Source organism: Oncorhynchus clarkii, chromosome 19, assembly GCF_045791955.1.
Source record: "Oncorhynchus clarkii lewisi isolate Uvic-CL-2024 chromosome 19, UVic_Ocla_1.0, whole genome shotgun sequence".
Classification (NCBI taxonomy): Eukaryota; Metazoa; Chordata; class Actinopteri; order Salmoniformes; family Salmonidae; genus Oncorhynchus; species Oncorhynchus clarkii.
This window is the reverse complement of record NC_092165.1, coordinates 11,720,941-11,736,790: the sequence shown is the minus strand read 5'-3', so window position 1 is coordinate 11,736,790 and position 15,850 is coordinate 11,720,941. Positions and strand designations below refer to the sequence as shown.

The 15,850-nt window shown below is 47.2% G+C and overlaps 1 protein-coding gene across 5 annotated transcripts in view; it reads left to right on the top strand.

Moving 5' to 3' along the window:
- LOC139374720 (F-box/WD repeat-containing protein 7-like) overlaps positions 1-14,823 on the top strand; it is a 208,402-nt gene extending 193,579 nt beyond the window's left edge. For 4 of the 5 annotated variants that reach the window (XM_071115831.1, XM_071115832.1, XM_071115833.1 and 1 more), the window contains 4 exons: positions 5,080-5,261; positions 6,463-6,688; positions 8,304-8,514; positions 12,444-14,823. In XM_071115831.1, the coding sequence (XP_070971932.1) occupies positions 5,080-5,261; positions 6,463-6,688; positions 8,304-8,514; positions 12,444-12,712 (888 nt within the window). In that variant the 3' untranslated portion in view covers positions 12,713-14,823. The remainder of the gene's footprint in view (positions 1-5,079; positions 5,262-6,462; positions 6,689-8,303; positions 8,515-12,443) is intronic. The other variant, XM_071115830.1, reaches the window with a different exon arrangement.
- The last annotated feature ends 1,027 nt before the right edge of the window (positions 14,824-15,850 follow it).

Genomic DNA, 15,850 nt, shown 5'->3' with positions numbered 1-15,850 from the left:
CCCCACTCTCTCTCTCTCTCTCCCTCCCCCACTCGCTCTCTCTCTCTCCCTCCCCCCCCCTCCCCCACCCTCTCTCTCTCTCTCTCTCCCTCCCCCCCACCCCCACTCTCTCTCTCTCCCTCCCCCACCCTCTCTCTCTCCCTCCCCCCCACCCTCTCTCTCTCTCTCCCCCACCCTCTCTCTCTCCCTCCCCCACCCTCTCTCTCTCCCTCCCCCACTCTCTCTCTCTCCCTCCCCCACTCTCTCTCTCTCCCTCCCCCACTCTCTCTCTCTCTCCCTCCCCCACTCTCTCTCTCTCTCCCTCCCCCACTCTCTCTCTCTCTCCCTCCCCCACTCTCTCTCTCTCTCCCTCCCCCACTCGCTCTCTCCCTCCCCCACTCGCTCTCTCCCTCCCCCACTCTCTCTCTCTCCCTCCCCCACCCTCTCTCTCTCTCCCTCCCCCACCCACCCTCTCTCTCCCTCCCCCACCCACCCTATCTCTCTCTCTCTCTCCCTCCCCTACACTATCTCCCTCCCCCACTCTCTCTCTCTCTCCCTCCCCCACCCTCTCTCTTTCTCCCTCCCCCACTCTCTCTCTCTCCCTCCCCGACTCTCTCTCTCTCCCTCCCCCACCCTCTCTCTCTCTCCCTCCCCCCCTCTCTCTCTCCCTCCCTCCCCCACTCTCTCTCTCTCCCTCCCCCACCCTCTCTCTCCCTCCCCCACCCTCTCTCTCCCTCCCCCACCCTCTCTCTCTCTCCCTCCCCAACCCTCTCTCTCTCTCCCTCCCCCACCCTCTCTCTCTCTCCCTCCCCCACTCTCTCTCTCTCCCTCCCCCACCCTCTCTCTCTCCCTCCCCCACTCTCTCTCTCTCTCCCTCCCCCACTCTCTCTCTCTCTCCCTCCCCCACTCTCTCTCTCTCTCCCTCCCCCACTCTCTCTCTCTCTCCCTCCCCCACCCTTTCTCTCTCTCCCTCCCCCACCCTCTCTCTCTCTCCCTCCCCCACCCTCTCTCTCTCTCTCTCTCTCCCCCCCCACCCTTTCTCTCTCTCCCTCCCCCACCCTCTCTCTCTCTCCCTCCCCCACCCTCTCTCTCTCTCTCTCTCTCTCCCTCCCCCACTCTCTCTCTCTCTCCCCCCACTCCCCCACTCTCTCTCTCTCTCTCCCTCCCCCACTCTCTCTCTCTCTCTCTCCCTCCCCCACTCTCTCTCTCTCTCTCCCCCCCCACCCTCTCTCTCTCTCCCTCCCCCACCCACCCTCTCTCTCTCTCTCTCTCCCTCCCCCACCCTCTCTCCCTCCCCCACTCTCTCCCTCTCCCTCTGTACCTCTGAGTCATAATGAGATCTTGGGTAACCACCAGGTCTGTTCAAATGCAGGCTGCAGCAAGAAAACACCTCTGTACACAAACATTCCTCTCCAGCATAAAGGCTCCTTACATCTGACCTCTGCTGGGCTGTGAGCTCTGTCTGATAAACACAACAAGGTCTGCAAACTGGCCTCGTCTGAGTTTCCCGCTAACGTTGTCTAGCCTCGTATGTCTAGCCTTTTACCTTCACTTAGCATCACCTGTCTGTTGGCATCCTCGCTTAGTCAGTCAGCCGACCTGGTTTTGTCGGTTTGTTTTGTGTTCTGAAGACTGCGTTCTGGGAAAGGTGACCATTATGGGAAGGAGACAACTGTCAGCAGGCACAGTAGAAAAACAAAATGGTCTCCCCAATTGAAAGGTAACTGTGGGGAAGAGCAATACAGGGTACTTTTCCAACATTTTAACGCCAAGGATCAAAGGATTCAGGAAGGAAGTGTAATGCAAAAATAGAGCACTTGATCAAACCCTTGGTCTTCAAACCAGCCCCTAACAGGCCCTCGAGGAAGAATGCCTAATCTTCCTCTGAGACGCAGAGAGATGCCTCTTCATATTTGTTCAACACAGGCAGATAAATAGTCACCTTAGCCTCCACTTTCAGGGGTCCTTCCCTCCTTGACTCTGAAGTAGGCTGTAATCACCCGAGAGCAGGGGAGAAAGCTTCCACGTTCTTGGAACCCGAATGTCAGAACCCTGGGCTTGTTTTGCTTGGGAGTCCATCACCCTGCTAACAGACTTGCTGTGTGTGTTGAGTACTTTGACTCAGGACAGTGGTTTGATGTGATGCACTCAAAAAGATGTATACATATAATATTGATCTCATTCAATGCATTCAGGACCACAACCTGGTACTATGTTGACAGCTGAACGAACAACATGCCAAGAACCTCCACTGTATTTTACCCACTATTTATTTGACAGTTTACTGTTGTTGACAGTCACTGTTAGTTGGTGATCAACTTGCTCAGTCGTAGCAGAAGCTTTCATCTCATTATATCCTGCTTTGAACCATTACTAATTGTCTCCTCCTCTTCCCACAATATAACCGTTATGAAGCTGAGCAAATGGAGGCCTGACTGCAGTTAGACAAATAGCTCGTGACATTGGCGAGAAAAGGTTACGTCCCAAAGTTAATGAAGCGTCCCTGTTTATCACAGGAGAGCAAGGGAGATGGATGGAGAGTGGAACTGAGATGGGAGAGTGAGAGAGAGAGACTGCAGTTACACCCAACTCACTCACCTCAATAAAACCCCTGCCCCCCGCTTTGCCTTGACGGTCGCTGGACGCTCACCACTTTATCAGCTTCAGTCAGGAGGTCACGTGTTTTACACCCTCCGCGACACGTCCCGGCACGGATCATAACGCCCCCGGAACAGACTGGTTCCTCCGGTTTACCATCCCATCCCCCAAAAATCTAATTAAATTCGAGGGATAATTACGTTTAGCGGGATAATGGCTATGGAGGCCGTTACAAATTGAATAGAATAGATTGGAAAGATTTCTTTAATCACTGTACTGTAATCAATAGCTAATCTAGCTTTGCAAATTAGGAAGAATGGGTCCCTTTTTTGTGAAGGCTTTGTCACCACCTGTACTCCAGACTTGGGTTCAAATACTATTTGAACTCTTTCAAATACTTAGTGGTTGCTCGAGTCTGCCTGGCGTGTCAGATGGTCGTGTTTTGCACATTTCCAGCTAATGTGTTGGTTAGATTGCACCAGCAAAGCCCAATAAAGCCCAGAGAAAGTATTTGAACCCCAGGACTTCCATCTTCTTGGAACAACAGAAGGAAATGGCTCCTCATTCAACTGTAGATGAGTATAAATCAATTCCCTTAGACGGAGGAAAGGTCAATATAATACATTTTATCCCCCTCCTGTTCTGCAGTTACATGTGGATTGACTTGACTAAAGGTTTTTAGGAAAGGTCAGAACAATTTAAATTCACTTTGTTATACCTTCTGAATGGAACGTGATCTCAGCCTGATATCCCATCCTGTCTTCAACTAGACTTTCATCCAATCATCGGAGGGTCAATCTCAAACTTGAGTGAAATGATTTTCTTACATTACTTCAAAACTCTAAAGATATATATAAATATTTATATATTTTTTTATATATATAATACACTGCTCCAAAAAATAAAGGGAACACTAAAATAACACATCCTAGATCTGAATGAATGAAATATTCTTATTAAATACTTTTTTCTTTACATAGTTGAATGTGCTGACAACAAAATATCACAAATTATCGATGGAAATCAAATTTATCAACCCATGGAGGTCTGGATTTGGAGTGACACTCAAAATTAAAGTGGAAAACCACACTACAGGCTGATCCAACTTTGATGTAATGTCCTTAAAACAAGTCAAAATGAGGCTCAGTAGTGTGTGTGGCCTCCACGTGCCTGTATGACCTCCCTACAATGCCTGGGCATGCTCCTGATGAGGTGGCGGATGGTCTCCTGAGGGATCTCCTCCCAACCGCACCAGTATATGGTCTCACAAGGGGTCTGAGGATCTCATCTCGGTACCTAATGGCAGTCAGGCTACCTCTGGCGAGCACATGGAGGGCTGTGCGGCACCCCAAAGAAATGCCACCCCACACCATGACTGACCCACCGCCAAACCGGTCATGCTGGAGGATGTTGCAGGCAGCAGAACGTTCTCCACGGCGTCTCCAGACTCTGTCACGTCTGTCACATGTGCTCAGTGTGAACCTGCTTTCATCTGTGAAGAGCACAGGGCGCCACTGCTCTTCACAGATGAAAGCAGGTTCACACTGAGCACATGTGACAGACGTCTGGATTTGCCAATCTTGGTGATCTCTGGCAAATGCCAAACGTCCTGCACGGTGTTGGGCTGTAAGCACAACCCCCACCTGTGGACGTCGGGCCCTCATACCACCCTCATGGAGTCTGTTTCTGACCGTTTGAGCAGACACGTGCACATTTGTGGCCTGCTGGAGGTCATTTTGCAGGGCTCTGGCAGTGCTCCTCCTTGCACAAAGGTGGAGGTAGAGGTCCTGCTGCTGGGTTGTTGCCCTCCTACGGCCTCCTCCACGTCTCCTGATGTACTGGCCTGTCTCCTGGTAGCGCCTCCATGCTCTGGACACTACGCTGACAGACACAGCAAACCTTCTTGCCACAGCTCACATTGATGTGCCATCCTGGATGAGCTGCACTACCTGAGCCACTTGTGTGGGTTGTAGACTCCGTCTCATGCCACCACTAGAGTGAAAGCACCGCCAGCATTCAAAAGTGACCAAAACATCAGCCAAGAAGCATATGAACTGAGAAGTGGTCTGTGGTCACCACCTGCAGAACCACTCCTTTATTGGGGGTGTCTTGCTAATGCCTACAATTTCCACCTGTTGTCTATCCATTTGCACAACAGCATGTGAAATGTATTGTCAATCAGTGTTGCTTCCTAAGTGGACAGTTTGATTTCACAGAAGTGTGATTGACTTGGAGTTACATTTGTGTTGTTTAAGTGTTCCCTTTATTTTTTTAGCAGTGTATGTATATGTTTTAAAGAGCAGAGGTATGTCAAACTTGTTTGAAATGGATTTATATAATTACATGGGAAGGGAGGGGAACTTCACCACGTCCACCACCAATGTGTGGCCCCCATCTATCTGAATATGTCATAGTATGGAGTATGCATAATGAGGTGTGTTTTCTGTTTGTCATTGTGAAGTATCTAGACTGAGACATCTTCTCTCTCCGGTCTCTCTGCAGTGTCTGAGGACGTTGGTGGGCCACACGGGGGGCGTGTGGTCGTCCCAGATGAGGGACAACATCATCATCAGCGGCTCCACCGACCGGACGCTCAAGGTCTGGAACGCGGAGACGGGCGACTGTATCCACACCCTGTACGGGCATACCTCAACGGTGCGCTGTATGCACCTGCACGAGAAAACGTATGTACTGACTGACTGTTTACCCAACAGGTTGTGATCTTTCAAATGGACCAGTAGTTGTCCGACACCAGTTGACAAACATACTCTATTCTATTCCTGGTATCAAAACAGCATGTATTACATGCATACTGTACCCAGGCAGTAAAAAAACACATCCGCCTCAACACCACAACATGCCAATGTGCCTCATGAAGTGTACTTAGGGTCTCATAGGGACTGAATAGAACCCTGAATAGAACCAAAGTGGCCGTCTAAGTGATCCGCCTGCCACTCCTCTCTAGTGCTCTTCCTGCCTCGGGCCGATGAGGTTTTGTGTAACATTTAGATTACTCACTCAGAGGAAGTGAAGGGCCTCTGGCGGCTGCAGGGCTTGACAGTGGAAGAACAGTGATTTCCATCTTTGTCGGTGCTGGATGCCGGAAGCCGTTTTGTAACTCGTGGAGTACGCCTCCCAATTCTTTATGAACCTGTTTTTCCGCTTTCTGTGCCGGAGGGGTTGCAGGTTTAGGAGGGGCAGGTTTAGGAGGGCTTGCAGGTTTAGGAGGGCTTGCAGGTTTAGGAGGGCTTGCAGGTTTAGGAGGGGTTTAGGAGGGCTTGCAGGTTTAGGAGGGCTTGCAGGTTTAGGAGGGCTTGCAGGTTTAGGAGGGCTTGCAGGTTTAGGAGGGCTTGCAGGTTTAGGAGGGCTTGCAGGTTTAGGAGGGCTTGCAGGTTTAGGAGGGGTTGCAGGTTTAGGAGGGGTGGATATTGTGTCCTGGGGATTTTGTGTATGTTCATGTACCAGCATGACGATGGCGAAACTCGAAGATGGTCTTGAGAAGGAGAATGAGAAGGCTACAATCTTATTTATGTATTTCCTGTTTTGCTTTCATCAACTGTCATCATGGGAATGAGGGCTAGAGGTCAACCTATTGAATTTACTGCCAGTAAATCACGAACATGAAGGATACGTGTCTGCAAGGCCCTGGAAAAAACACTATTAAGTTTGTCAAGATTCCCATCAAAGCTGTCATGAACTGTGGTAAACATGAAAGAAATTGCCTTGATCCTAAATGAATCCAATCTAACCAGTAACAACTCTCAGCGTGTAATTCTCAGACATTGAGCCAGCCAGCCTGCCAGCCAGCTAGCTTTAATAAAGTCCCGCAAGAATAGACTAGTGTTTTGAATGTCTCGTCAATCCGTCTCCTCTTTCTTCTCCCAGGGTGGTGAGTGGTTCTCGCGACGCCACGCTGCGCGTGTGGAACGTGGAGACGGGCCAGTGTTTACACGTCCTCATGGGCCACGTGGCGGCGGTGCGCTGCGTCCAGTACGACGGCCGCAGGGTGGTCAGCGGGGCCTACGACTTCATGGTCAAGGTCTGGGACCCCGAGACTGAGACCTGCCTCCACACGCTGCAGGGCCACACCAACAGAGTCTACTCACTACAGGTAGGGGTCTGTGTACACGCGCTGTCTCGTATTTATTTACATTTGAGTCATTATAGCAGACGCTCGTATCCAGAGACTTACAGGAGCAATTAGGGTTAGGTGCCTTGCTCAAGGGCACATCGGCATATTTTTCACTTAGTCGACTCTGGGATTTGAACCAGCAACCTTTCAGTTACTTGCCCAACGCTCTTAACCGCTAGGCTACCTGCCGCACACGCTCACTTACACTCATACACACCACAGAGTCCATCATTTCATTAACGTCTGAAGATTTGTATAGTGACTTAGTCTATTGGATTTTAATCTGCAGTCCTCGAAGTGAACCGTGTATTTAAACTGTGCATTTAAACTGTGCAAAATCAAGCCCTTCTCATCAAAGAGCGCCCCGCCCCAACTCAAACATCACTATTTTTACATTCCTTTTATGTCCTACTATTTGGCAGCCCTCTAGGAATAAAACATGAAACGAATCAATTTAGCACGCCGCCATAGAAGTCCTCTACTCAAATCAAATCCCTTCATATATCCACTGTACAGTTCGGTGTAAATGATGATAATCTCTTTTGAAAGTGTACAACAGGGTCCCATCTGGTTCATACAGTGCCTAACTCGTCCATAAAACAAGAACGATAGACCTCGGAGTACCTAGAGAACCCAGAGCCCTTTAAAACAGTGTTTGCAGTTGGTGCTTTGAACCGCCATTCCACAATATGATAAGGTGGTTGCCATGTGAACCACACTGGTTGGGAAAGAGCCACAACAAAATAGTCCCACTGTCTGTTGTATCCAAGGCAGCAGAGCAGCAGTACGATGTGTTTTTCTCAACCCCTTCTCTTTCTACGTTGCAGTAACATTATATAAACAGAACATTGGTGTGAGTCTGGGTCACACACACACACAGCAGTAGTAGTGTTAGAAGGTTAATGGATTCCTCTGCCTCGTGTCCTCGAAGATGTCCTCTCCCTTTACATCTCTCGCTCTGTGATGACGGAGCAGTTTAGAGCCACAACTATCACCTTCAGAGAGAGAGGCTGCAGCATCCCAAATGGCTCCCTTTCCCCTTTATAGTGCACTGCTTTAGACCAGGCTCAAAGGTAGTTCATCTGAATAGGGAATAGGAGAGAGAGGTTTACTTTTCAGATGGACAGATGCCCTCCACTCTATACACTCTGTGACACTGACTTTGAAAAAGCTGTGCATATCTGTACAATTAATTAGATCTAATGAATTAATGCTATATTAAATGAATGCTAATGAATTTAATTCATTATATCTAATGGAATATTATCTAGAAAAGCTTTATTTGACTCCGATTCAATGGATTCATCAGACACATCTGATCTGAATTTCAATGTTTTTTAAAATTTAAATTCATTATTTTACACAACATTTTATTGTAACGTGTAACTGGATCGTCCTCTTTCCTCCTCTGTTTGGTTTGCTCTTGGGGTTCTGTCCCAGGGTACTGTAAAGTCTCTCTGATAACTGCTGATGGAAAAAGGGCTTCATGAATACATTGTATTGATTGATTCCCCCCTAGAATAGAAATGACTGGAATCTGTTGGTGTCAAACGGAATGAATCGCAATAACTGGATCATCCTTCCACCCCTCCAGTTTGATGGGATCCACGTGGTGAGTGGTAGCCTGGACACGTCTATCCGGGTGTGGGATGTGGAGACGGGTAACTGCATCCACACTCTGACGGGTCACCAGTCCCTCACCAGCGGCATGGAGCTCAAAGACAACATCCTGGTCTCGGGCAACGCCGACTCCACCGTCAAGATCTGGGACATCAAGACGGGACAGTGCCTGCAGACGTTGCAAGGTGAGTCTTCGTCCTTCCCACACACACACGTAGTGCCTGGAGACGTTGCAAGGTGAGTCTTCGTCCTTCCCACACACACACATAGTGCCTGCAGACGTTGCAAGGTGAGTCTTCGTCCTTCCCACACACACACGTAGTGCCTGCAGACGTTGCAAGGTGAGTCTTCGTCCTTCCCACACACACACGTAGCAAGGCGTGTCTGTCGCCGGGTCGTCAACGCCCTCGTTGGAACAGGGTTGTATTCATTAAGGAACAACGAAGTAAAACGCTTTGCAATGGAAAACAAAAACGGGTGTTTCTCAAGTTCAGGTAGTCCCTCCCTGTTTCAGTCCGTTTTCTTCTGTTTGGTGGTTTGTAAATACAACCATGTTTGATTGATTGGTTGATTTGATATGACTTATATAGTGCGTTCTTGACTCTCAAAATGCTTTATATAGTATGGGGGGAAACTCCCTTCAAACTCCACCATCTACCACAGACAACTCTACAACCTCCTCCTTTTATCTGTAAGTGGGGAAAATGTCTAGAATTGGCCAATTTTGGACCCGAGCAAAAAGCTGTTGCTCGGAGATATTCACTCAATGATGTGCTTGGCTGTGCATGGCCAAACAGAGCCAACACATTGTGGGCCAGCCGGCCAGCCACTCTCCAGATAGGGATCATTTCCCTGGCTCAGGATGTTAGTGTAACAGTTCTCTCAGCCATTAGCACTAAGTACTGTTACCTTGAATGGGGAGAAATGGAGAAACCCTTACTGTGCAGCTGCACTGTTTTCTGCCAGTGCTAATTTCCCCCCCCAAATGGCCTTATTAGTGAACTACAAACCCAACGATTCCCATGGAACTACAACTCACACGTATCCCCTCCCTTTGGAACAAAGGGAATAGATATCGCCCTGTTTTAGAATGAGCGAGAAGTGGGGGGTATGTGAGAGAGGTGAAAGAAGGGTTGATGGCCCTGCATGAGGATGAGAGAGAAGGCAAGAAGAGCATTTTATGCTATCAAAAGGAACATAAAATTCAACATACCAATTAGGATCTAGCTAAAAAGTACTTGAATCAGTAATGGAACCCATTTCCTTTTATGGTTCTGAGGTCTGGGGTCCACTCACTAACCAAGAATTCACAAAATGGGACAAACACCAAATTGAGACTGCATGCAGAATTCTACAAAAATATCCTCTGTGTACAACGTAAAACACCAAATAATGCATGCAGAGCAGAATTAGGCCAATAACCGCTAATGATCAAAATCCAGAAAAGAGACGTTAAATTCTACAACCACCTAAAAGGAAGCGATTCCCAAACCTTCCATAACAAAGCCTCCCCCGACAGAGAAATAAATCCAGAGAAGAGCCCCTTAAGCAAGCTGGTCCTGGGGCTCTGCTCACAAACACAAACAGATCCCCAGGACAGCAACACAATTAGACCCAACCAAATCATGAGAAAACAAAAAGATAATGACTTGACACATTGGAAAGACTTTACAAAAAAACAGCGGACTAGAATGGTATTTGGCCCTAAACAAAGACTACACAGTGGCAGAATACCTCGACACTGTGACTGACCCAAAATTAAGGAAATATTTGATTTTGTACACACTCAGTTAGCATAGCCTTGCTATTGAGAAAGGCCACTGAAGGCAGACATGGCTCTCAAGAGAAGACAGGCTATGTGCACACTCAGTTAGCATAGCCTTGCTATTGAGAAAGGCCACTGAAGGCAGACCTGGCCACAAAATGAGGTGGAAACTGAGCTGTAATGTATGACCATATTAGAGAGACATATTTCCCTCTGATTACACAGGCCCACAAAGAATTTGAGAACAAACCCAATTTTGATAAACTCCCATTTCTGTTGGGTGAAATACTACCGTGTGCCATCACAGCAGCAATATTTGTAACGTGTTGCTGCAAGAAAAGGCCAACCAGTGAAGAACAAATACAACCTATATTTATTTTCCCTTTTGTAGTTGATCTATTTGCACATCTTTACAACACTGTACATTTGAAATGTCTTTATTCTTTTGGAACTTTTGTGAGTTCATTTTTTGTTATCTATTTCACTTGCTTTGGCAATGTAACATATGTTTCCCATGCCAATAAAGCCCCTTACATTGAAATGGAATTGAATTGAAAGGAGGATGAGGGATGAAGAAGAGTGGATGGGGTCCTGTCTTGTCGGGGAGCCTGGCCCAGGTCCTGTCTTGTCGGGGAGCCTGGCCCAGGTCCTGTCTTGTCGGCGAGCCTGGCCCAGGTCCTGTCTTGTCGGCGAGCCTGGCCCAGGTCCTGTCTTGTCGGCGAGCCTGGCCCAGGTCCTGTCTTGTCGGGGAGCCTGGCCCAGGTCCTGTCTTGTCGGCGAGCCTGGCCCAGGTCCTGTCTTGTCGGCGAGCCTGGCCCGTGAGGGGCATGACAAGGGAGGTGTGACGTTAGGCTAAGGGGGTATGGAGGGGGGTGGGGTGCAGGGATTATGTAGGTCATGTAATTGGGTCAATGGGCAATTTCTGCCATTCATTCATTAGGGCATTTAGATAAGACAATAGCCTAACAGGCAACTCACTGGCAGACACAGATGAGGTACTTAAGCTGAGAGGATAGGTAACGATGTAGACAGCTGCTTTGTTGTGGAAATTAAATGGGTGGGAGAGGGGGAGAGGTGTGGGGGTTGGCTGGGTACATTGTCCAATCTTTGCGAGAAACGCGCAGTGCAAAATGTTTAGCCCTTTGAAAACACTAGAGACAGACGAAGGGCGGGATGAGGGTTTACACTGCTGGCTGCCACTAGAGCTCTGTTCAAATGAGATCTGTTGGTAGGCTAATGAACACAATTCCTAGTGTACTTCATACAACGAATGATTTTGCATTCATAATGAACACATTGTGGACTGTAGTTCATCATATTAGAGATTTCATCCTGATTAGTACTCACTGTTTAGAGTTTTGTGGAATAACTGCTAGAAGGTATTTTAATGTTTGCCAGCTACATCTTTCAAACTGTGATTCTGTGTTTGTTTTAATAGTGTAAACTAGATCAAATGTGGGGGATTTATCATCTGCATATCCTAAGGGAATATTAGTCATTCACACAGACACACACACACACACACACACACACACACACACACACACACACACACACACACACACACACAGGGGCATCTCATCGGAAGAGGAGGCAACAGCTACAGACACTACAATCTGCATACCAAATGGGTGATGCTGCCACACTCACCACACACTCACCACTTACACACACTGCTGTAATGCCAGAAGGCTGCAGTCAGCAGAGCTAGTCAGCAGCTGTAGATGGTGACAGCTCTATGCCCGGGGCTCCTCTCTACTAGCCCAGGATTTCCATGGCAGACGAGGACAAGGCAGGGTGCCTTATTCCCCTGCCTTAACACTCTCCAGAAATAAACAGTGTAGTGTTTACCATCTCTACCAGGTTTACCAGGTCTTCCACCAATGACCTCGCAACCAATGATCTCTTTCTATCACGCATTTTCTCTTTGTTGGTTCCCTTTTTTCCCCTCACTCGTTGAGTCCATCTAACTCTCTGCCTCTACGTTCTTGAAGGGATATTATGGGATTTTGTCAACTGGGCCCTTCATCTACTTTCCGAGAGTCGGATGAACTCATTGGTGCCATTTTTATGTCTCTGTGTCCAGTATGAAGGAAGTTAGAGGTAGTTTCGCCACCCAATGCTAACTAGCGTTAGCGCAATTGAGGCAAGTCACATCGACTTCAATTAATTGTGCTAACGCTAGTTAGCAACTTCAGAGACACAAAAATGGTATCTGAGTTCATCTGACTCTGGGGAAGTAGACGTTAGAGACACTACAGTAAAAATGAGAAACTAGCTATTTATCTCTTTCACACATTTGCTCACTCTTCTCCCCCTCCTCTTCTCTCTCCCCCTCTCCACCACCAGGTCCCCACAAGCACCAGAGCGCTGTGACGTGCCTGCAGTTCAACAAGAACTTTGTCATCACCAGCTCGGACGACGGCACGGTGAAGCTGTGGGACCTGAAGACGGGCGAGTTCATCCGCAACCTGGTGACGCTGGAGAGCGGCGGCAGCGGCGGGGTGGTGTGGCGTATCCGCGCCTCCAACACCAAGCTGGTGTGTGCCGTGGGAAGCCGCAACGGCACCGAGGAGACAAAACTACTGGTGCTAGACTTTGACGTGGACATGAAGTGAGAGGAGAGGAGGGGAAATGGTTGAGACGGGGACAAGTGAGGGGAGGGTTAAAGGGAGACGAGGATGAGATGGCTCAACATCGAGGGTGAACGTGCCCTAAACTCTTCACTCCCACACTCAGAAACAGCCCCGCCCCACCCCCCCCTCAACCCCCCCCCCCCCTCCTTGCCTCTCCCCTCCCCCCGTCGGTGGCCGTTTCTGACAAAGCCACAGTCGCCAACCTCACCGGCCAGCACCCATACTTGTTACCCCTCCCACCTTAAGGGGGTGGGGTTTCGAATCAGAAGGGGTGGAAGTGGGTGTGGCTTGGAACAGGGGTGTGGCTTGCCCGCACCTCTGCGGTAGACTGGGAGGAAGAGGAAGAAGAGGGGGAGGAACAGACTCGTCCAATAAAGGAGGAAGATAAGAAAGACAGGAACTCTTGAAGAAATAACTCTGCGGCTTTAGAGGCAGCTTCTTCGCAAAAAAAACAGAGACTTGTTCACTCAAGCCTGACGCAAGCATTTGTTCAGATGTATAAAGATATATCATTTTTTTTATCCCCCACGTAAAGCGCCAACCGACTATTTAATAGAAAAACAACACTGTATACAGTACAGTACACAAGGCAAAGACACAGGGAAACATCAAATTCTCATCTGAGGAAATTAAGTGTATTGGAAAAAGGTTTTATGACAACACACAGACACACAATATTAGCTAAGTAAGGTTATTGTCGTCGGGGAGAGAATGAGAGAAACGACATGCCAAGAATCTGATTGGTCCCCAAACCAGGTATGAGCCTATAACATCAGGCCCTATATCCTGTTCTCTGTTTGTTCCAGTCTTATTGTTCTTCAGTCTTTTAGTTCCAGGGTTTGATTTCACACAGGAGCAAACGTACAACTGTGAATTTGCGTTCCTTTTGTAGCTATGTTCTTTCAATCAGTTCAAAGACGAGGATTTTTGTTGTTCATTTGTTTTTTGGTTGCCTGTTGTTGCCAACAGCAACAAGTCCCAGTATTAACCTGTTCCACTCACTTCTTTGTTAACTCACCACGTTTTATTTTCTGTTTGGGTTGTTCTTTTCTTCTTCATAGCTGAAGTCTGGAGACGTTAAGTCTTCACATTTAGACACGATGCTGTCCTGTGTTTTTCAACGAGTCTGGCTGGGTTGGTTCCTCCATGCTGGTTCTTACGTGGGGGGGGGGGGGGGTTGGGGTTCTCTTCTCGGAACTCTTCGTGTGGAATAGCGTCCTCCCTCCCTCCCAGTACTGTTTTCCCAGTGGGTAAACTGTATTTATGCTGCTAGATAAAACTGAAATAAAGATGGAACTTTTACTCGCTGTGACGTTTTAGTCCCAGACTAAATTCCAAAATGGACTCTTCTAATGTTTTAAACAGACGACACACAAAAGAGAGAGAGAGAGAGAGAGAGAGAGAACATGACAATAACAACCGTGGTTTTGTTTCTGCCACTGAAACTTTGAGCCAAACATGCCTCAGCCAGGCTGAGGAGAGAGAGTTGGACAAAGACAGGTCTGCCTGCATAGGCTAAACGATAGGGTGTAATGTGTGTGTGTGTGTGTGTGTGTGTGTGTGTGTGTGTGTGTGTGTTTTTGGGCAAATTGTTAACACATTCCTTGGGACAAAGCGCTTTCAGCCTGTTTTGTGGGGAACTGTCTAGATGCTGTGTGGACTGGCAAAGAGAAAAAAGAAAATAGCAAAAAAAAATTGTTTTTTTTGTTTTGTTTTTTTAATGAGTGAATGAAAGAAAGAACTGTCCATCCATATGTGATTTGTTTCCATTCAAATGTTTGAAGCAACATTGTTGAATGGGCGCAAACTGACAACTAGTACAGTAGAAGGTGGGACAGTCTTAGTGTTATAAATATGACATTACACGTTACAGTCAAACTGTTAAGCGCTAGCTAGCTCGCGTAGCAGTTAGCAGTCTAATGGTTTGTGAATGGAAAAAGTACCTACAGGCAACCTGGCTTCAAGTGAACAGAACAGAACATTGTAGCCAAAACGATTAGTTAAACTCAATCTCCCAAGAAAGAAGTCACACACAACTCAAGCAGAACTGTGAAAGTGGTTTAACACTGTATATTAAAAAAAAAACAATCTTGTTCTTTCTCCTCTCTCGGTTTATTTTTAATCTGTTTTAATTTATGATCTGGTTTGAGAAATCAGATGCCGCAGGTGTTTTTATTTTTTCAGTTCATTCATGTAACTGCCTGGCTAAAAGAAAACGGACAGAGAAAAAAAACCTGAAAGGGATTGTGTATTTGTTTGATTCAACTTAGAATTTTTATTTTCTTATAACTTAAGTGCAATAAAATGTGCGTTTTTTTTTTTTTTTTTCAAACATTTCAGTTGTCTGTTTTTCACTGTGTTATGTGTTCAATAAAACCTCTTCGGTTTATTACATTACTGAGGGGAATAATTTCGAGTACTTTGTCTTTGGCGGACGTTTCAACACACACACATTCGCATCGCAAATTAAACCCGGTAACCACGATAACATGTCAGAGATAACGTTTGAGATTACTAGCATGTTGAACAAATGAGGTTCACGGAACTGGAGTCACGGTTAAGTAGTGTGCTGGTGCTTGGTTCTTCTCCGCGCCAGTGTTCCTTGTGGTGTCGGAAGTCTCCATAGTATTTAATTTACCGTGACGACAGAAGCGCCTAACCGCACCTATATCACTAGTTTCATTCTGTATCCAGTTTTGCTATCCAGCACTTGACCTCCACATTAGAACCTGTTAGCATATAAAACGAATGTATTCCTATGGGAACATGGACTACCTCCTCTCAACTTCACTGGGTTCCACTATGGACATCTAATATGCGCCTGCACTATTGAAATCCAGAGTGGTTCGTATATTCAGGCAACTTCCAATTTTAAGGCTGTGGTTTCTCATCTGCATGTTGGCTAGTGATCTCCTTTTCTTGTTCAGGCTGCAGTATAAAAGGCTCTCTAAAAATATATATTTTATTTTTTAACTAGGCAAGTCAGTTAAGAACAAATTCCTATTTTACAATGACGGCCTATGAAGGCAAGAAGACTGTAGGTAAAGTATCCCTTCATGCCTATTCCATCTGAGACTGCAGTCGTTGTGATGCATACAGACTGTGGTTGTAGTTGGGATT